This window comes from Salvelinus alpinus, chromosome 32 (genome assembly GCF_045679555.1).
Source record: "Salvelinus alpinus chromosome 32, SLU_Salpinus.1, whole genome shotgun sequence".
NCBI classification, from domain to species: Eukaryota; Metazoa; Chordata; class Actinopteri; order Salmoniformes; family Salmonidae; genus Salvelinus; species Salvelinus alpinus.
In genome coordinates this window covers 26,329,807-26,352,291 of record NC_092117.1, presented here as the reverse complement: position 1 = coordinate 26,352,291, position 22,485 = coordinate 26,329,807, and the positions used below count along the sequence as shown (strand labels likewise).

The 22,485-nt window shown below is 39.9% G+C and overlaps 1 protein-coding gene across 1 annotated transcript; it reads left to right on the top strand.

Annotated features, from left to right (window-relative positions):
- Positions 1-8,411: 8,411 nt before the first annotated feature.
- LOC139562412 (myelin and lymphocyte protein-like) lies at positions 8,412-10,753 on the top strand. The gene is made up of 4 exons (XM_071380112.1): positions 8,412-8,662; positions 9,739-9,903; positions 10,248-10,379; positions 10,495-10,753. Exons 1-4 carry the CDS (start codon positions 8,576-8,578, stop codon positions 10,570-10,572), a joined length of 462 nt encoding a protein of 153 aa, XP_071236213.1. The 5' UTR covers positions 8,412-8,575; the 3' UTR covers positions 10,573-10,753.
- Positions 10,754-22,485: the final 11,732 nt, after the last annotated feature.

The following is a 22,485-nucleotide window of genomic DNA, read 5'->3' as shown; positions in this document are numbered from 1 at the left end:
CAATATGTCTGACGTCATCTATCAGAGTGATCTAGTTTAATTAAAAGCTAATCATATACTTGACTAAAAAATACAGGGTTGACAGGAATCGAAAGACAAATTAGTTCTTAATGCAACCGCTGATTTACATTTTTAAAATTATCCTTACTTTTCAATACAGGGTTGGCCAAGTGAAGCTATACCAAACAAAATGGCGATGTATGCGTTTAAAATATTTCGACAGAAACACGGTTTATCATATTAAATATTGCTTACTTTGAGCTGATCTTCCATCATATTCTTGGGCAATGTATCCTTTCTATGTTATAAACGTCTTTTGGTCGATAGATGTCCTCTGTCCTTCGAAATGTCCATCACCAACGACCGACACCCTAAAGCGTGTCCAAACTTTCAGAGTGCACGACAAAGAAATTCCTCAAAATCGCACTAAACGGATATAAATTGATATAAAACGGTTAAAATTCACTACATTATGATGTTTTTAACAACTATAACGACTGAAAACATGACCGGAGAAATACTGCTGGTTAGAAAACGATTTGGAACGAGGCAGGTCCGATGGCCTTCACGCTTGAGGCGCACGTTGAGAAAGAGGGGTCTCTGTACATTTTTGTCATTTATAATGGCTGTGAACGTCCCATAGACTTCATTGAAAACGTGATGACGTACAGACACCCAGAGGAAGACGTAGGTAGTGTCGGTTTCTTCATAGCATTCACTGTGGCCTTATAAACAGACCCCAGATCAGAGGTAAAAATTTCTGAAATCTGAACCCTGTCATGAAAAGTGCTGTAGAAATTGTTCTGTACCACTCAGAGACAAAATTTCAACTCCTATAGAAACTATAGACTGTTTTCTATCCAATAATAACAATAATATGCATATTGTACGATCAAGAATTGAGTACGAGGCAGTTTAATTTGGAAATGTAAAAAAAAAAATAATGCTAACAGCTCCCCCTATTGACAAAAGGTTTAAACAAATTTGTGCACAAAATCTGAGCAAAATACGCTTTGTGTGCGTATTGAAAATCTTTGGGATCTTTCATTTCAGGTCATGAAACATGGGACCAACACTTCACATGTTGCGTGGAATTTTTTGTTCAGTGTACTAATATGTGAAAAGACTGAAGAGGGACAAAGTAAGTTCACTATTCATCTCTCCAGCCATAACAAAGCAGTCGTCCCCAAGGAGAGTGACTGAGGACCATTGGGACACAGCCCTGCACTTGATGCCATTCCAAGTCAATGAAGGCTTCAGCAGACCTTTGTAGTAGGTATGGAATGGATTGTTGTGCTTAGATGTTATTGAGCAGGCTGGTGTGGTTGTGTGTGTGTGTGTGTGTGTGTGTGTGTGTGTGTGTGTGTGTGTGTGTGTGTGTGTGTGTGTGTGTGTGTGTGTGTGTGTGTGTGTGTGTGTGTGTGTGTGTGTGTGTGTGTGTGTGTGTGTGTGTGTGTACTTGCGTGAGAGTGTTTAAGTGGCTAAATGAATGGCCGAGTGTCTGTTTTATAAGTTTGTCAGTATGCTTCTCTATTAATGTGATTTTGTGTGAGATAGTGTGTGCCTAATGGTCTCTTTGTATCTCTCCAGGACTTTGCGTACCATTGACTGGCAGCCTTCTCCTACCTCAGTGTATCAAAAGCCCTAGCGAAGGTCACCACTCATTTTAAAGAGGATACAGCCATCTTGAAAAACTACCAGATAGACATTGCTGCTGTGGTAAGTGCTACACAGATACCAGTGCTTAGAAAGAGCTGAATTAATATTCCTTTGAAGAAATTACAGACAAATTCAATTTACTGATACTTTGTTGAGAGCATTATTAACATTATAACGGCAATGACTTAGTTACATAGCTACAGTATCTGTGCATTGATGGGAAGGTAAGTAAGCATTTGACTGTTAGTCTACACCTGTTGTTTACAAAGCATATGGTGAATACAATTTGATTTGATTTTGTGTGTTTCTGTATATTCTTTGAGGCTCAGAAAACATTTGTCTTGGACTTCTCTCAGGTGTTTTCCTACATGGCCACGTTGTTATCTTTCCTCCATCCTGTCGTCCATTCGGTGGAATGCCTTTTGATGACGAGTTATCTCCATTGATGACACTGAATGTGTTAGCAATGTGTAAGCAATCAAGAGGCGTAAGTTACAATCAACCTCGTTGTTCTCATACCCCCAACATCATAGATTTGAACCAGAGGCACAAAACCAGACATTTTAATAAATGGTTTGCATGGATATGTTAAGGAATGTCTCATTCAGTTTTTATTATTGATATGCACCTCCTCTAACACACCTCCAGGCTGTGTAAGGGCTGTTTGACCAAGAAGGAGAGTGATGGAGTACCTGGCCTCCACAATCACCCGACCTCAACCCAATTCAGAAGGTTTGGGATGAGTTGGACCACAGAGTGAAGGGAAAGCAGCCAACAAGAGCTCAGCAACACTTTTCTGTTTACTACATGATTCCATATGTTTTATTTCATAGTTTTGATGTCTTCACTATTATTCTACAATATTGAAAATAGTAAAAAATAAAGAAAAACCCTTGAGTGAGTAGGTGTGTCCAAACTCTTGATATATACTGGTACTGTATATATATACAGTTGAAGTCGGAAGTCTACAAACAGGTTGGAGTCATTAAAACCACTCAACCACTCCACACATTTCTTGTTAACAAACTATAGTTTTGAAAAGTCAGTTAGGACATCTACTTTGTGCATGACACAAGTCATTTTTCCAACAATTGTTTACAGACAGATTATTTCACTTTTAATTCACTGTATCACAATTCCAGTGGGTCAGAAGTTTACATACACTAAGTTGACTGTGCCTTTAAACACCTTAGAAAATTCCTGAAAATTCCCGAAAATGATGTCATGGCTTTAGAAGCTTCTGATTGGCTAATTGACATCATTTGAGTCAATTGGAGGTGTAACTGTGGATGTATTTCAAGGCCAACCTTCAAAATCACTGCCTCTTTGCTTGACATCATGGGAAAATCAAAATAAATCAGCCAAGACCTCAGAAAAAAAATTGTAGACCTTCAATCATCTGGTTCATCCTTGGGAGCAATTTCCAAATGCCTGAAGGTACCACGTTCATCTGTACAAACAATAGTATGCAAGGATAAACACCATGGGACCACACAGCCAACTGTCACGCCATGACCATAGAGAGCCCTTGTTTCTCTATGGTGTAGTAGGTCAGGGTGTGACTAGGTGGTGTTCTAGTTCAATATTTCTATGTTGGTGTTTTGTATGGTTCCCAATTAGAGGCAGCTGGTAATCATTGCCTCTAATTGGGGATCATATTTAGGTAGCCATTTTTCCCACCTGTGTTTGTGGGATATTGTTTGTGTGTGTGTGCTAGTTGCACCACTTATGTTTTGTTGCTTGTTAATTGTTTTTTGTTTTTTGTTTTGTTTATATTAAAATATGTGGAACTCAGAACACGCTGTGCCTTGGTCTGTCACTCCTCACGAACGTGACACCGTCATACCACTCAGGATGGAGATGCGTTCTGTCTCCTAGAGATGAACGTACTTTGGTGCGAAAAGTGCAAATCAATCCCAGAACAACAGCAAAGGACCTTGTGAAGATGCTGGAGGAAACAGGTACAAAAGTATCTATATCCACAGTAAAAACGAGTCCTATATCGATCGCTCAGCAAGGAATAAGCCACTGCTCCAGAACCGCCATAAAAAAGCAGACTACAGTTTGCAACTGCACATGTGTAACTGTGATCGTACTTTTTGGAGAAATGTCCTCTGATCTGATGAAACAAAAATAGAACGGTTTGGCCATAATGACCATCGTTATGTTTGGAGGAAAAAGGGGGATGCTTGCAAGGCGAAGAACACCATCCCAACCATGAAGCACAGGGGTGGCAGCATCATGTTGTGGGAGTGGCAGAATCAGGAAATTATGGAGATATATTGAAGCAACATCTCAAGACATCAGTCAGGAAGATAAAGCTTGGTCGCAAATGGGTCTTCCAAATGGACAATGACCCCAAGCATACTTCCAAAGTTGTGGCAAAATGGCTTAAGGACAACAAAGTCAAGGTATTGGAGTGGCCATCACAAAGCCCTGACCTTAATCCTATCAAACATTTGTGGGCAGAACTGAAAAAGCGTGTGCGAGCAAGGAGGCCTACAAACCTGACTCAGGTACACCAGCTCTGTCAGGAGGAATGTGCCAAAATTCACCCAACTTATTGTGGGAAGCTTGTGGAAGGCTTCCCAAAACATTTGACCCAAGTTAAACAATTTAAAGGCAATGCTACCAAATACTAAATTGAGTGTATGTAAACTTCTGACCCGCTGGGAATGTGATGAAAGTAATAAAAGCTGAAATATATCATTCTCTCTACTATTATTCTGACATTTCACATTCTTAAAATAAGTGGTGATCCTAACTGACCTAAGACAGGGAATTTTTACTGGGATTAAATGTCAGGAATTGTGAAAACTGAGTTTAAATGTATTTGGAAAAAGTGTATGTAAACTTCCGACTTCAACTGTATATACTATCTACCAAATTTCACAGTGGGTGCGAGACCTGGACAGGCCTACAAGCCACAGTGTCTCGCACCCACTGTGACATTTGATGGCGGATCGGTGATGATCTTAGGGTGCTTCAGCAAGGCTGGAATCGGGCCGATTTGTCTTTGTGAAGGACACATGAATCTAGCCACGTACAAGGTTGTCCTGGAAGAAAACTTGCTTACTTCTGCTCTGACAATGTTCCCCAACTCTGAGGATTGGTTTTTCCAGCAGGACAATGCTCCATGCCACACAGCCAGGTCAATCAAGGTGTGGATGGAGGACCGCCAGATCAAGACCCTGTCATGGCCAGCCCAGTCTCCAGACCTGAACCCCATTGAAAACCTTTGGAATGAGATCAAGAGGAAGATGGATGGTCACAAGCCATCCAACAAGCTGAGCTGCTCCAGAAGTGGCATAAAGTCACCCAACATAAGTGTGAAAGACTGGTGGAGTGCATGCCAAGACGCATGAAGCTTTGATTGAAAATCAGGGTTGTTCCACCAAATATTTATTTCTGAACTCTTCCTAAGTTAAAACATTAGTGTTGTTTTAAAATGAGTATGAACTTATTATCTTTGCATTATTCGAGGTCTGACAACACTGAATATATTTTGTTATTTTGACCAGTTGTCATTTTCTGCAAATAAATGCTCTAAATGACAATATTTTTATTTGGAATTTGGGAAAAACGTTGTCAGTAGTTTATAGAATAAAACAACAATTTTCATTTCACCCAAACACATACCTATAAATAGTAAAACCAGAGAAACTGATACTCTTGCAGTGGTCTCTTAATTTCTTCCAGAGCTGTATTTGTTTACAGGCCATGGAGACTCAGATTTTTAATATTTTTTTTATTTTTATGTTCTAGTTTCTGTTGACTTGTGTTTTGAAAAGCAGATATTGTCTCCATCTAATGTTGGGGACAGTCATTATATGTAATGCGTGTGTGTGTGTGTGTGTCTGTCTGTCACAGGCGGTTGGTGGCACCTTAGTTGGGGAGGACGGGCTCATAGTAATGTCTGGAATGGAATAAATGGAATGGTATCGACACAACAAACACATTGTTTCCTTGTGCTTGATACCGTTCCATGTACTTCATTCCAGTCATTATTATGAGCTGTCCTCCCCTCACCAGCCTCCTGTGTGTGTGTGTGTGTGTGTGTGTGTGTGTGTGTGTGTGTGTGTGTGTGTGTGTGTGTGTGTGTGTGTGTGTGTGTGTGTGTGTGTGTGTGTGTGTGTAGGGGAAGGGGTATCAGGAAGGGGAAGAGTTCTTATGTACCAGGAACCAAAGAAGCGGAGGACCCTTGACAATCACTCTTGGATTGCACCTTATACATTTCAAGTTTTAATGTCACCTGCACAAGTACAGTGAAATGCCTTTCTTGCAGTAATCAATGCTGTAATCAATAACAATGTAATACTAAAAATAACATAAGGTAGAACAGAAAATAAAAATAAAGGTAACAGACAAGATCCAATAAATACCTTTCTTGGTCACATGACCCAATGCACTGTTTATAATAATACTAAAATAAATAACATCCACAGTTTTTTGGGGGGGATGTGCAAAAAGTACGGGAATTTATTTTTTCCCCACCCAACTTTTAATCTAACATGTTGACCTTTTTTTTACATTTCACGTTGAATTCATGTTAGTTGACAACTCAAACAAATGTAAATCAAACCGTGATGTTGAAATTACATCTGTGCCCAGTGGGATAGGACCTCCATCCTAAATAGGAGTATATCTGACCACCTGTTAACCTCTACAGTTGAGCTTACATGCGCTCATGTGATTAGCATGAGGTTATAAGTAACAAGAACATTTCCCAGGACATAGACATATCTGATATGGGCAGAAAGCTTAAATTCTTGTTGATCTAACTGCACTGTCCAATTTACAGTAGCTATTATAGTGAAATAGTTAAATAATACCATGCTATTGGTTGAGGAGAGTGCACAGTTATGAACTTGAAAATGTATCAATAAACCAACTAGGCACATTTGGGCAGGGTTGATACAACATTTTCAACAGAAATGCAATGGTTCATTATATCAGTCTTGGATCAAACTCTGCACATACACTGCTGCCATCTTGTGGCCAATTGCGCCTAAACTGGAATAATACATTGTGGCCTTTCTCTTGCATTTCAAAGATGATGTATCTTTGTATTATCTTTTACCAGATCTAATGTGTTATATTCTCAACATTAATTTCACATTTCCACAAACTTTAAAGTGTTTCCCTTCAAATGGTGTTAAGAATATGCATATCCTTGCTTCAGGTCCTGAGCAACAGGCAGTTAGATTTGGTAATGTCATTTTAGGTGAAAATTGAAAAAAAGGGTCCGATCCTTTTATTTAACCTTTATTTAACTAGGCAAGTCAGTTAAGAACAAATTCTTATTTTCAGTGAAGGCCTAGGAACAGTGGGTTAACTGCCTTGTTCAGGGGTAGAACGACAGATTTTTACCTCGTCAGCTCAGGGATTTGATATTGCAACCTTCACATTACTAGTCCAACACTAACCACTAGGCTACCTGCCACCCCAACCTTTCACCTTACAATGATTTGTTTAAAGGTGAGAATGTATAGGAAACGTGATATGAGGACCAAAACCGCTGGCCCAAGAAAGTTTATTCCCTTGGGAGAGCAGTTTCCAGTCTTAAGAACGTCAGATTTGTTACAATACTATAAATCGAATGATTCTTAATGAAAGGTCAAAAACAAGGAACTTGAGCTACGAGATGTGATAACATATATAGTATATATAGAATTTTTTTGTTTTTTACATATCACTCATGACTGATAAAAATATGTAAATGTTTATCCATAATAAAGACAAACAATATATGAAGCCTGAATATCAGGTGCTAATAGCACCCCCAAGTGGTGGAGAGGTCACATAACACATTACACCTGTACTGCACCAACCAAAATATTCAGCTGAAAGTCTTTAAAGAACTACTTAGTTTGAATCCTACCATTAGTTCAAACACCAAGTTCAAGACCATATTAAGAGAACACTATTTAAATAAATGCCTGTCTGGCTTAAGACAGACAACACTATTGGAAGGATCCCTTCTTTGGAGAGCTGTTCATGTGTGAATTAATGCTTCTTCAGACTACAAACTAGAGACTCCCTGCCAAGGGGTTGCCAAGTTGAGGTAAACAGGACACATAATTATTAATAACTCATAAGTTGACTAAAGGGACCATTAAAATATGATAACTATACACAATAAAGAGTCTGAAAATAGTCAAGGAGAAATAACATGGAAAGTCAGAGTACGGAAAAGTACAGCAGATATGTATACTTTGAGTTTACAAAGTCATTCACTGTTAAAAGCTCTTGAGTTCTTTGAATTCATCTTGCTGCATTGTTACCACCAAGTTTCGTTTTCATGATGCTTGTGGAAGGTGGTGACTATGTTAGTAGTTGCATGCTGGAATGTAGGCGGAAATGAACTGAAAGCTAAAACAGCAAGAGCCTCTGGAGCGAGCAGTGGACAGCTGCTGAGGAAATGATCACTATAACTGTCATCAAAGCATGACATGTCCTGACAGCTCCTTCAAAAGTAATAGAACACAACACAAGCCATTTTGGAGAGTTTACTTGATTCATTAAAACAAGCTCAATGTATAGGAAGTTATCAATTGATGATCCATTTTTTGTTAGGGCAAATCATGTCGGAAATTACAAACTTTAGAAGCCTTTTTTAAACTGAAATACACGACAAGTTTGCATTTCCTGCTTTTCTTAACAACAAAAGAGTGATCAAATTCAGATCCTACATCTGTACACAAGCTGACACAACCAACTGGTATTTCAATGTAATGAAGAAAAGAAACATCAAGAGAAAGCAGGAGGAGGAGGAACAGGTGTGGGTTAATGGGAGCAGGGCTTTAAAAAGCAGAATTGTTTAGGTCACAGGTCTCACTTTAGGGAGAACTGTGTTTGGCACACACCCACATCAACAAAACGCCAACACACAGGTAGACCTAGACACTTTGGGAATATGGCTTCCAGCACCTCCAGTAACCCTCTGCCCAGTGGCACCAGTGTGTTCACCACTGTTCCAGACCTCTTCTTCATCCCTGAGTTTGTGAGTACAGACAAATCAAATAGGTGTTCTGCTCTCAGCTGTGACTGGACTACTGGCATTGCTCTTTACTCTAGAAATATTCTTTACTCTAATGCCCTTCACATTTATCAGAGGGAGGTAAGACATTTGATTGTTCAAGGTAATATTTGGGTATGCATGCATGATGTAATTCAGAGTGCACTGAAAGGAGTATTACTTTAGAGTGGCAGACACTGTGTGTAGACTCATACCAAGCACTTCTTTGATTGCTGCAGCCTTCTTGGTCAGGTATCTCTTGTGAAAGAGACTATGTGTGACAATGGACTTTTCCTGGCTAAATAAATGTTGGTTTATTTCTGCTGGTAATTATTGCCATAGTATTTGAAAATATGTTGATTTCTGGTTTGTGAATATCAGCTAAATCCTTATCTGAAACCAAACTATGGTTATCGCTGTATCCAAACACCATTCATCCTCTCTTTACTGGCATGTTTGTTGAAGGAGGGGGCAGAATGTGTGTGAGTTTGGAAATGACCATGTACGACGGAGTGTCAGATTCTCTATGGAGAAATTGTGGCAGTGGTATCTAGTAACTAATCAAAAGGCGTATGATTATGGATGTTTTTTGATGGAGGTAAAGAAAACAGAGCTCGTAACTGTTAGCCTACTGACTGTTGCATGCACTAGCTGTCACAGCCATTACTTGGTGAAATGTTCTATGCAAATGGTTGAACCCCTGACTAAATGAGCTTTAGTAAGTTAAAGCTATCAGACCTTGCCTAGAGGTGCATGTTTACTTACCCTGTTACTGTGGCCTGCTCTCTGTGGTCTTACCACAACACATGGAGTGACACTATTTGGGTGACATTAAGAAGTGGATGGCTGATTCAAACATCAAATCCCATGACTAACAACTTGTCAACTAAATGCATTGATGTTTACATTGCGACCGTACGTGTTCTGTGTTCTCTCTCTCTCTCTCTCTCTCTCTCTCTCTCTCTCTCTCTCTCTCTCTCTCTCTCTCTCTCTCTCTCTCTCTCTCTCTCTCTCTCTCTCTCTCTCTCTCTCTCTCTCTCGTGCGCGTGCATGTGTGGTAGATATTCGGAGGTCTGGTGTGGACTCTGGTGGCCTCCACAAAGGTGCTGATTGCGAACCCTCAGGGCTGGGTGATGTTTGTCTCTGTGTTCTGCTTCATCTTCACTACTCTGTGGTTCCTCATCTTCATCAGTGGAGCCAATAAGAGCAGCATCTGGCCCACACTGGTGAGTCTGAGAGACATTCATACAGCCATCTTTGATAAAAGTGATTTACTCAAAAAGGATGATGGAACAGATTTTCTTCCCATCCTAAATGTCTAATCAAAAAGAATGATGATGATGGTGATGATGACGATGGTGATGATGATGATGAGAGTATAATGAACATTCTGTCTATTGAAAGGCTGTCGTGTTATAACAGGTAGTATAACAGGATGATGACTAACTCTCATGTTGCTACTCTCTCTCTCTCTCTCTCTCTCTCTCTCTCTCTCTCTCTCTCTCTCTCTCTCTCTCTCTCTCTCTCTCTCTCTCTCTCTCTCTCTCTCTCTCTCTCTCTCTCTCTTCAGGATGTTGTGTATCATTCCCTTGCAGCCTTCTTCTACCTCAGTGCAGCAGTGGTACAGGCCTATGTCACCATTAGTCTGAAATCACTTACCAGTACTTTCTTCAAAGAATACCAATTAGATATTGCTGCAGTGGTATGTTCCTTCACTCCTGTGATTCAAACAAAGTGTTCTTCAACTGAAGATTACTGCATGTTCCTAGTGGTCCATCCCACTCCTCACCTTTCTGTATCTTGTATTTTTCCTGTAGGTGATGTGTTATGTGGTGACTCTGCTCTACGCCCTCCATGCCGTCTTCTCTACGATGAGATGGAAGAATTCCTCATGAAGACCAGCATCCACAAGACAACAGACAATGGGGCAACAGACATTAGCGAAGGCTTTGATATGACATCAATTGTAATCTATCTTTATTTCTACATTATTTTCTTCCTGCAAATACCAGAAACCAATTTGGAGTGAAATGCATATACAATATAAAAAGATAAATAAATATATTTTATATTTAACCAAGTGCCTGTTTCAGTTGCTGAGATCGAATTCGATAGAAAAATTGTATTACATAATATAATATCACATTTTATTGGTCACATACATATGGTTAGCAGATGTTAATGCGAGGTTTGCGAAATGCTTGTGCTTCTAGTTCTGACAGTGCAGCAATATCTAACAAGTAATCTAACAATTCCCCAACAACTACCTAATACACACAAATCTAACTAAAGGGATGGAATAAGAATATGTACATATAAATATATGGATGCGCGATGGCTGAGCGGATTAGGCAAGATATAATACATAGTATAAGATACAGTGTATACATATGAGATGAGTAATGTAAGATATATACATTTTTTAAAAGTGGCATTATTTAAAGTGAATATTGAGTCTCTATGTAGGCAGCAGCATCTCCGAGTTAGTGATTGCTGTTTAGCAGTCTGATGGCCTTGAGATAGAGGCTGTTTTTCAGTCTCTCATTCCCAGATTTGATGCACCTGTACTGACCTCGCCTTCTGGATGGTAGCGGGGTGAACAGGCAGTGGCTCGGGTGGTTCATGTCCTTGATGATCTATTTGGCCTTCCTGTGACATCGGGTGCTGTAGGTGTCCCGGAGGGCAGGTAGTTTGAGGGTGGTTGAGGGCGGTGCAGTTGTTGTACCAGGCGGTGATACAGTCTGACAGGATGCTCTCAATTGTGCATCTGTAAAAGTTTGTCATGGTTTTAGGTGACAAGACAAATTTCTTCAGCCTCCATAGGTTGAAGAGTGGGCTGTTGCGCCTTCTTCTCCACACTGTCTGTGTGGGTGGGCCATTTCAGTTTGTCTGGGATGTGTACGCCGAGGAACTTAAAACTTTCCACCTTCTCCACTACTGTCCCTTTGATGTGGATAGGGGGGTGCATAATACTATGTCCAGGTGTAGAAAAAACTATTACAACAATGTTCAATAAAAATGCGGATGTGAAGCAATGCATTTTGTTATGGTAGGGTAGACCTATTAGATGAACATAGGAACTGAAGAGGTCTTGGTGGCTGCTCTCGTGAAAAAAATTATACGCTTTCACCCCAACATAGTGTAGAGGCAAACAAAGGACTGAATTCCTCAGCAATGCATTTTGCACACACAGTTTTCTTTAGTCATTTTCTTGAACAAAAAGGTCAACAGGTAATCTTATTTGTGTAGGGTAGGGTGTGTCCAGGTGGCAAAAGGTAGACTGCCTACCACAATGCCGCAGCAGGTTTTGCAAGTCATCTTTCTTACAAGGGAACACCTGTCGCCCCGTTAGTTCACTGTAGAAGTTGATAGCGAATAGTAGGCATAGTGCATTGATTGCAGAGTTTGCAGCCTAGCCTATGGCATTCATTTGTTATGCTACAGAAATGACAAGGAATTTAGAATAGTATGGAAGGCTTTAGGCCAGGGGTGGACAGGGAACAGAAACACAACGGCCCATTTCTTCCCTTGAGGCCCCCATTATTTTACAGATACTGATAATTTTAAACACACCCAGCCTTACTTGTTTCTTTGGAAAAGCACCACACAAACAGTTTGTCAATTAAGCATGGGCTGATAATATGTTGTGGTGGATGTTCTCACAGTGGAACTTTATTCCACTCTTTATTTATTCCATTCCACATGTAGGCATGATCTCTTAATTTTTGTTGTTGTCTATTGTTAGTGCCTGATCATGATGCCTCACAGACATCATTCCATAAGAGGCAGATACCGCTTATCTAAGTGTTACATCACAGAAGGAATGCAATCATTCTTTGGTGACAACAAAATAATTTCTGTCTCTTTTTTGTACTGTGTTTTTTTGTAATATGCTCTGCAGTACAAGTTGCTTTTGTACAGTAGACTTGAAATACTTTAAATATAAATATATAAAACCAATTAATTATTATTATTACTTTGTGTTTCGGAGCTTCATTCAAAATCTGGATTTGACACCTGCAAGAAACCCAGTAAACACGTAAAGTCTCTCTTCATCTCAAAGCTGTCTCCCAGAGAATGCTTCAACACTCTAGAGTACGTGTGAAACTCATTCCACGGAGGGCCGAGTGCCTGCGGGTTTTCGCTCCACCCTTGATTGATGAATGAAGGTCAATGATTAGTTAGAAACTCCCCTCACCTCGTTGTCTAGTTCCTAATTGGACACAAATTGAAAGGAGGAACCAAAGACAAGCAGACACTTGGCCCTACATGGAATGAGTTCGACACCCCTTCTCCAGAGTTTAAGCCAGGAGGGGGGAATTGTTGTAAGATGGTCATACCAAGGATCATTTAGCAATTCGATTTTTAATTGTATGATCCCTTTAGGTATTCAAATAAAATATCAAAAAGATATTTGATGAAACATTGCCTTGAGATGAAGAAAATGATTCTGACGTTACCTGTTTAGTGAGTTTCATGCAAGTGTCAAATCTAGATCTTCAATTAATAAAGCTTCTAAGTTTCGACTGGTTAATAGCAGTATGGCCATACATATACATTGGGTGGGTTAATCTACTTGAGAACCATTTAGAGTTCAAATAAAACTTTTGAATGAGTGAAGCTTTTAGAGAGAGGTTTAGTGCTTTTATATTTATAATCTCAACCCACCCAATTCATATTCATTATATAGATAGGCTCGTTTTATTTTGTCTGGTTTAGCGTTCCAGATAAAGCAAAATATTTTTTGCTCATATGATTTGAAAAACGAATCATCAGGAGTAGGCAGCGCCATAAGTAAGTGAGTAAACTGAGATATGACTAAGTAGTCAATCAGGGCAATTTTTCCATAAATAGACAGGTATTTACCTCTCCATGGTTGCAGGATCTTGTCTATTTTTACAAGTTTTCTATTGAAATTCATTGTGAAGAGCTTATTTATATCTTTTGTGATATGAATACCGAGTATGTCTACTTCACCATCAGCCCATTTTATAGGTAAGCTGCAAGGTAATGTAAAAGTATTATTTTTTAAGGATCCAATACGTAATATTGTACACCTATCATAATTACGTTTTAATCCAGAGAGTACAGAAAAGTTATCTAGATCTTTAATGAGACATTGCAGGGATCTAGCTTGAGGACTTAACATAAAACTTGAGTCACTGGCATACATGGACACCTTTGTTTTTAAGCCTTGGATTTTTAATCCTCTAATGTTGTTATTGGATCTGATTTTAATAGCTAGCATTTCGATGGCCATAACAAACAGATATGGTGACAGCGGACACCCTTGTTTAACTCCTCTTGACAATTCAAAACTCTCTGAGAAGTAGCTGTTATTTACTATTTTACACCTGGGGTTACTATACATTATTTTTACCCATTTTATAAGAGAATTACCAAAATTGAAGAAATCCAGGCATTTATAAATAAAATCCAGTCTTACTTTATCAAATGCCTTTTCAAAATCTGCTATAAATACCATTCCTGGCTTCTTATATGTTTCATGATGTTCTATTATTTCTAGTAGTTGTCGTATATTATCTCCAATGTATCGTCCATGTAAAAAACCTGTCTGATCAGAATGAACAATACCTGGTAAAAGCCTTTTAATTCTGAGTGCTATGCATTTTGCAAGTATTTTTGCATCACAACATTGAAGTGTAAGGGGCCTCCAGTTTTTTTTAGATAGATCGGGTCTTTATATTTGCTATCTGGGTCTTGTTTAAATAATAGAGAAATCAGACCTTCCTGCTGAGTACCTGACATACTATCATTTCTATAAGAGTAGTTAAAACAATCTAACAATGGAGCTATTAGTATATCAAAAAATACTTGATATACCTCTACCGGTATGCCATCAAGCCCTGGGGTTTTTCCAGACTGAAAGGATTTAATAGCCTCAAAAATGTCTTCCTCTGTAATTTGTCCTTCGCACTGATCTTTCTGTACATTTGTTAATTTTCCATTTTTTATATTATTTGGAAAGAATTCCTTATCGTAATCTTCATTCAGTGGGAGAGGATGAGACGGAAAAGAGAACATCTGCCTAAAATAATTAGCTTCCTCTTTGAAAATATAATTCGGAGAATCATAGATGACTCTGTCTTCAGTAACGAGTTTCTGCAAATTCTTTTTGTTAGAGTTCCTGTACTGGAGATTCAGGAAGAATTTTGTGCATTTTTCTCCATATTCCATCCAGTTTGCTTTATTTTTGTAGATAGATTACATTAGATCGTTCTTGAATAAGTTCCTCAAGTTCTTATTGTTTTTCCTCTAACTTATTTTGTATCTCTGTAGTATCGTTTTATTGCTTTCTACCTGTACTATTAGTTAATGTATTTCCCTTGTTAGTCTTGTTTCTTTAGCCAGAAACTGCTTTTTTATTATTGATGAATATTGAATTGAATGACCCCTGAAGGTACATTTAAATGTATCCCAAACAATAAGGGGATTTGCTGAACCTATATTATACTGGAAAAATTCAGTTATAAATTATTTTGTCTTAGTTAAAAATAAGTTGTCCTCCAGTAAACTTTGATTACATTTCCAATATCCCCGTCCATGTGGAAAATCTATAGAAGCTTTGTGAATGCCAATTAGATGATGATCCGATCGCATTCTGTCTCCTATTAAAACTTTTTTAACCTTTGATACAAGAGAGAAAGAGACAAGAAAGTAGTCAAGACGACTAGCTTGATTAAGTTTCCTCCATGTATATCTCACTAGGTCGGGGTTTTTAGTCTCCAAATATCCACTATTTGTAATGTGTCCATAATATTTGTGATTTCCTTAAGGGCATGGTGATGATAGTTTGTAGAGTGATTACCTTTACATTCCATTGAGGTACTTAACACTGTGTTATAGTCTCCTACCATAATGATTAGATCATTTGTTGCCTGTAAGTTCAATAAATTGGTATAAATGTTTTCGAAGAAGTATGTATCATCCTGATTTGGACCATATAGATTAATGAGCCAAATCTCTTTTTCGTCCACTTTCATATTCAAAAGGATCCATCTTCCTTGCGAATCATTCCTGATTATTTGCACCTTCAGATCGAAATTTTTGTTAATTAATATAATCACACCCTTTGAGTTCCTTTGTCCATGACAGAAAATCATTTCACCACCCCATTCCTTTTTCCACACAACTTAATCTAAGGATGTAGAGTGAGTTTCCTGTAAACAGTATATGTTATATTCCTTTTCTTTTAGCCATGTAAAGACTGATCTTCTTTTTTTATAATCTGCCAAACCGTTACAATTATAACTAGCTATACTTATTTCACCCCTTACCATAACTAGATACTATTCTCAGGCTAAATTGACCATAATTAGTGCTTGTAAGTTTACTGCCATCAGAGGTATTATGACGGTCAAAACTAGAGCTTTCAAATGTCTGATATTTAGGAAATAGGTTCTAGCAATATGTTTTTATTCCCTTGCCTGTTTGCCTGTGAGCCAATACCACAGATGTAAGAAAATTGAGACAAATTATGTGTGTAACAAATCTGAGTAGGTTGACGAGTATGATATTGGATATGATATAATGAGAGTGTGTATGATGTCTGTATAAGAGTAAGACTATAATGTGTGATGTCCAAATAAATAATAACTCTGCCAATTTGCATGTTTGAGTGTCTATGTGCGTAACATGTAGTGCGTATAGCCTTAATATTCATAATTGTAATCCATATCGTATCACCATCATAGTTGCACCTTAATTACCTTTAACATAATTGAAAAACACATCCCAGCATTTCCATAGCAATTGACGTTTCACATGATCATGAAAGAGACCTTGCATTACTCTAGAGACGGCTTCACTATAGTACAAATGTATTCCGTACAATGTTATTATTCCCCAATGCCCCTATTCTGATATCTTCCCCTTGGTTGTTGTAAACATATATAAACTTGTAGACAAATACATTAAAAAAAAGATAGACAAACAATAAACACATTAAATTATTAAACAGTTCTCGACAATAGAGAGAGAGGGAGAGAAGAGAAGAGAAAAGAGAGAAAGAGAGAGTGAGATCAGGTGTGTGAGTGTATGTATAAGTCCATATGTGTAAGCACGCATGTAGTTGAGTACGTGTGTGTTCATATCCACTTCATAATGTTCAGATATTTTAAACAGTTCCCATACCTTCTTTGTTTTCGTAACCTGAAGTCCCTGTAGAATTTAGTACAGCTACGGTGTTATGGAGCTGTCTCGGAATAGCTGTCCATCTATAAAGAGTTTGTCCATAATGATAAAGGCACGCCTACAATCCATCCTTTGTTGTCTTTGTACCGGATACAGTCTCTTACGACGTTCGTTTATCTCCTTTGGAAATTGGTCATTGAGACCGAATTTGGTCCCTTTTAGCTCCCTTCCTCTGCTTTTGATCAGCTCCTTTTGTTGGTAGTGTTCAAATTTTGCGATGATCGGTCGGGGACCCTTGGTCTTGTCGCTCCGAGCTCCAAGTCTGTGTACTCGGCAGAAAGCCACCTTGTTTACAGTCTCTATAGGAAGTTTCAATGCGGATTTCATGAATTCTCTGATTGCGCCCTCTGGATTATTGGATGCGTCCTCAGGAATACCAGAAAAAAAATATTTTTACGCATGCTACGACTTTGTATGTCTAGTAGCGTCTCCTTCATCACCCTGTTTTCCCTGAGAAGACAATCCATGTTGGAATCATGTATTTTTACCTTGGCTGTGAGTGTCTTGTTTTTTTTTTGGAGCTTGAGAATTTCACTCTGGCTGAACTCCAAACTCCCCCTCAGCCCTGCTACCTCCTCACACAACTTTTCCATTGTTGCATGGATTCCAGCCAGAGCAATAGCCTCTGCCTCAATGGTAAGTAAATCGTCCGTGTCTGTAGATGAATCTGTTTTTCTTTTTTTTGTCAGGTTAAAGTTATTTTATGAGGTGGTTGGATCTTTCCACGAAGGAGTATGTTGTTCCTCCATAGCGTAAAGCTGTTGGTACACGTCGATTTCCCTCAGGATCTGCTTGGTATCCAGATTGGCTCTATACTGAAATCAGTTGTTTTACGAAAAGATAACAATGAGTCTTTCCCACGATGACGACAGGTGTCTGTAGTACAGCCAGCTAGCATTCGCGGAATCCACGCAAAAAAAAGGAACACAAACTTGGAGTCCCAGCCTTAAAGGCTAACAGCGTTGTGGAATCCTTAGTAACAAAACTTTTGTTCGGATTAAAATCGATTTAATGAACACTTTTTAATGTAAACAACTAACCGAGTGTAGACAGTACAGTGTCCTGTTGCATGCTCTGATGACGTCTCTCTCTCCTCAATGCATAAGTTTACCTCAACTGTATTCACATCCTACAATACCCTTGTCTGTACATTATGCCTTGAAGCTATTCTACCGTGCCCAGAAACCGGCTCCTTTAACTCTCTGTTCCGAACGTACTAGACGACCAGTCTAGCATTTAGCCGTACCGTTATCCTACTCCTCTGTTCCTCTGGTGATGTAGAGGTTAATCCAGGCCCTGCAGTGCCTAGCTCCACTCCCACTCCCCAGGCGTTCTTATTTGTTGACTTCTGTAACCGTAAAAGCCTTGGTTTCATGCATGTTAACATAAGAAGCCTCCTCCCTAAGTTTGTTTTATTCAATGCCTTAGCACACTCTGCCAACCCGAATGTCCTAGCCGTGTCTGAATCCTGGCTTAGGAAGACCACCTAAAACCCTGAAATTTCCATCCCTAACTATAACATTTTCCAACAAGATAGAACTGCCAAAGGTGGCGGAGTTGCAATCTACTGCAGAGATAGCCTGCAGGGTTCTATCTTACTATCCAGGTCTGTGCACAAACAATTTGAGCTTCTGCTTTTAAAAATACACCTTTCCAGAAACAAGTCTCTCACCGTTGCTGCTTGCTATAGACCACCTTCTGCCCCCAGCTGTGCCCTGGACACCATATGTGAATTGATTGTCCCCCATCTATCTTCAGAGCTTGTGCTGTTAGGTGACCTAAACTGGGACATGCTTAACACCTCGGCCATCCTACAGTCTAAGCTTGATGCCCACAATCTCACACAAATTTTCAATGAACTTACTAGGTACAACCTCAAATCCGTAAACACGTGAACCCTCATAGATATCATCCTAACCAACCTGCCCTCCAAATACACCTCTGCTGTCTTCAACCAGGATCTCAGCAATCACTGTCTCATTGCCTCTGTCCGTAATGGGTCCGTAATGGGTTTGACCACCCCTCATCAATGTCAAACTCTCCCTAAAACACTTCTGCGAGCAGGCCTTTCTAATCGACCTGGCCCGGGTATCCTGGAAGGATAATGACTTTATTCCGTCAGTCGAGGATGCCTGGTTATTCTTTAAAAGTGCTTTCCTCACCATCTTAAATAAGCATGCCCCATTCAAAAAATGTTGAACTAGGAACAAAACTATATATATATATATATATATAGTTAATAAATATATAGCCCTTGGTTCACTCCAGACCTGACTGCCCTTGACCAGCACAAAAACATCCTGTGGCGCACTGCATTAGCATCGAATAGCCCCCACGATATGCACATTTTCAGGGAAGTTAGGAACCAATATAAACAGGTAATTAGGAAAGCAAAGACAAGCTTGTTCAAACAGAAATTTGCATCCTGTAGCACAAACTCCAAAAAGTTCTGGGCCACTGTAAAGTCCATGGAGAATAAGAGCTCCTCCTCCCAGCTGACCACTGCACTGAGGCTAGGAAACACTGTCACCACCGATAAATCTGCCATAATTGAGAATTTCAATACCCCAATTTTTGTCTACCCCAACCCCGGTCAACAGCCCTGCGCCCCCCACAGCAACTTGCCCAAGCCTCCCCCATTTCTCCTTTACCCAAATCCAGATAGCTGATGTTCTGAAAGAACTGCAAAATCTGGACCCCTAAAAATCAGCCGGGCTAGACAATCTGGACCCTCTCTTTCTAAAAGTCTCTGACGAAATTGTTGCAACCCCAATTTTAGACTGTTCAATCTCTCTGTCTGCGATCCCCAAAGATTGGAAAGCTGCCGCGATCATCCCCTCTTCAAAGGGGGAGACACTCTAGACCCAAACTGCTACAGACCTATATCTATCCTACCCTGCCTTTCTCTTCGAAAGCCAAGTTAACAAACAGATCACCGACCATTTCGAATCCCACCGTACCTTCTCCGCTATGCAATCTGGTTTCTGAGCTGGTCATGGGTGCACCTCAGCCACGCTCAAGGTCCTAAACGATATCATAACCGCCATCGATAAGAGACAATACTGTGCAGCTGTATTCATCGACCTGGCCAAGGCTTTTGACTTTTTCAATCACCAAATTCCTATCGGCAGACTCAACAGCCTTGGTTTCTCTAATGACTGCCTCACCTGGTTCACCAACTATTTCTCTGATAGAGTTCAGTGTGTCAAATCGGAGGGCCTGTTGTCCGTCTCTATGGGGGTGCCACGGGGTTCAATCCTCGGGCCAACTCTTTTCTCTGTATACATCAATTATGTTGCTCTTACTGCTGGTGACTCTCTGATCCACCTCTACGCAACTCTATTCTGTATACTTCTGGCCCTTCTTTGGACACTGTGTTAACTAACCTCCAGATGAGCTTCAATGCCATACAACCCGCCTTCTGTGGCCTCCAACTGCTCTTAAATGCAAGTAGATCTAAATGCATGCTTTTCAACCGATCGCTGCCCACACCTGCCCGCCCGTCCAGCATCACTACTCTGGACGGTTCTGACTTAGAATATGTGGACAACTACAAATACCTAGGTGTCTGGTTAGACTGTAAACTCTCATTCAAGACTCACATTAAGCATCTCCGATCCAAAATTAAACCTAGAATCGGCTTTCTATTTCGCAACAAAGCATCCTACACTCACGCGCACGCTGCCAAACATACCCTTGTAAAACTGACTATCCTACCGATCCTTGACTTCGGCGATGTCCTTTACAAAATAGCCTCCAGCACTCTACTCAGAAAATTGGATGCAGTCTATCACAGTGCCATCCGTTTTGTCACCAAAGCCCCATATACTACCCACCACTGCGACATGTATGCTCTCGTTGGCTGGCCCTCGCTTCAGATTCGTTGCCAAACCCACTGGCTCCAGGTCATCTATAAGGCTTTGCTAGGTAAAGCCCTGCCTTATCTCAGCTCACTGGTCACCATAGCAGCACCCACCCGTAGCACGCGCTCCAGCAGGTATATTTCACTGGTCACCCCCAAAGCCAATTCCTCCTTTGGCCGCCTTTCCTTTCAATTCTCTGCTGCCAATGACTGGAACGAACTGCAAAAATCACTGAAGCTGGAGACTCATATCTCCCTCACTAGCTTTAAGCACCAGCTGTCAGAGCAGCTCACAGATCACTGCACCTGTACATAGCTCATCTGTAAATAGCCCATCCAACTACCTCATCCCCATACTGTTATTTATTTAATTTATTTTGCTCCTTTGCACCCCAGTATCTTTACTTGCACACTCATCTTCCACACATTTATCACTCCAGTGTTTAATTGCTATATTGTAATTATTTCGCCACTATGACCTCATTATTGCCTTACCTCCCTTGTTCTACCTCATTTGCACACATTGTATATAGATTTTTTTCTATTGTATTATTGACTGTATGTTTGTTTATTCCATGTGTAACTCTGTGTTGTTGTTTGTGTTGCACTGCTTTGCTTTATCTTGGCCAGGTCGCAGTTGTAAATGAGAACTTGTTCTCAACTAGCCTACCTGGTTAAATAAAGGTGAAATTAAAAAAAGATATATATATTTTTTTAGAGTGGCCTTTAATTGTCTCCCAGCACAAGGTGCATCTGTGTGATGATCATGCTGTTTATTCATCTTATTGATATGCCACACCTGTCAAGTGGATGGATTATCTTCGCAAAGGAGAAATGCTCACTTACAGGGATTAAACAAATTAGTGCACAACATTTGAGCAAAATACGCTTTGTGTGCGTATTGAAAATCTCTGGGATCTTTCATTTCAGGTCATGAAACATGGAACCAACACTTTACATGTTGCGTTGAATTTTTTGTTCAGTGTACTAATATGTGAAAAGACTGAAGAGGGACAAAGTAAGTTCACTATTGCTTTCACCTCTCCAGCCATAACAAAGCAGTCGTCCCCAAGGAGAGTGACTGAGGACCATTGGGACACAGCCCTGCACTTGATGCCATTCCAAGTCAATGAAGGCTTCAGCAGACCTTTGTAGTAGGTATGGACTGGATTGTTGTCCTTAGATGTTATTGAGCAGGCTGGTGTGGTTGTGTGTGCGTGCGTGTGTGTCTCTTGTGTGTGTGTATGCTTGCGTGAGAGTGTTTAAGTGACTAAATGAATGGCTGAGTGTGTGTTTTATAAGTTTGTCAGTATGCGTGTCTATTAATGTGATTTTGTGTGAGATAGTGTGTGCCTAATGGTCTCTTAGTTGTTATTGAGCAGGCTGGTGTGGTTGTGTGTGCGTGCGTGTGTGTCTCTGTGTGTGTGTGTCTCTGTGTGTGTGTGTGTGTGTGTGTGTGTGTGTGTGTGTGTGTGTGTGTGTGTGTGTGTGTGTGTGTGTGTGTGTGTGTACTTGCGTGAGAGTGTTTAAGTGGCTAAATGAATGGCCGAGTGTCTGTTTTATAAGTTTGTCAGTATGCTTGTCTATTAATGTGATTTTGTGTGAGATAGTGTGTGCCTAATGGTCTCTTTGTATCTCTCCAGGACTTTGCGTACCATTGACTGGCAGCCTTCTCCTACCTCAGTGTATCAAAAGCCCTGGTGAAGGTCACCACTCATTTTAAAGAGGATAC

What these genes read in the sequence shown, in the direction of transcription:
- LOC139562412 (XM_071380112.1), top strand. Translation starts at nt 8,576, where the DNA reads ATGGCTTCCAGCACCTCCAGTAACCCTCTGCCCAGTGGCACCAGTGTG. An exon ending in TCTTCTTCATCCCTGAGTTT is followed by an intron (nt 8,663 to 9,738) that starts GTGAGTACAGAC and finishes CATGTGTGGTAG; the next exon opens with ATATTCGGAGGTCTGGTGTG. An exon ending in GCAGCATCTGGCCCACACTG is followed by an intron (nt 9,904 to 10,247) that starts GTGAGTCTGAGA and finishes CTCTCTCTTCAG; the next exon opens with GATGTTGTGTATCATTCCCT.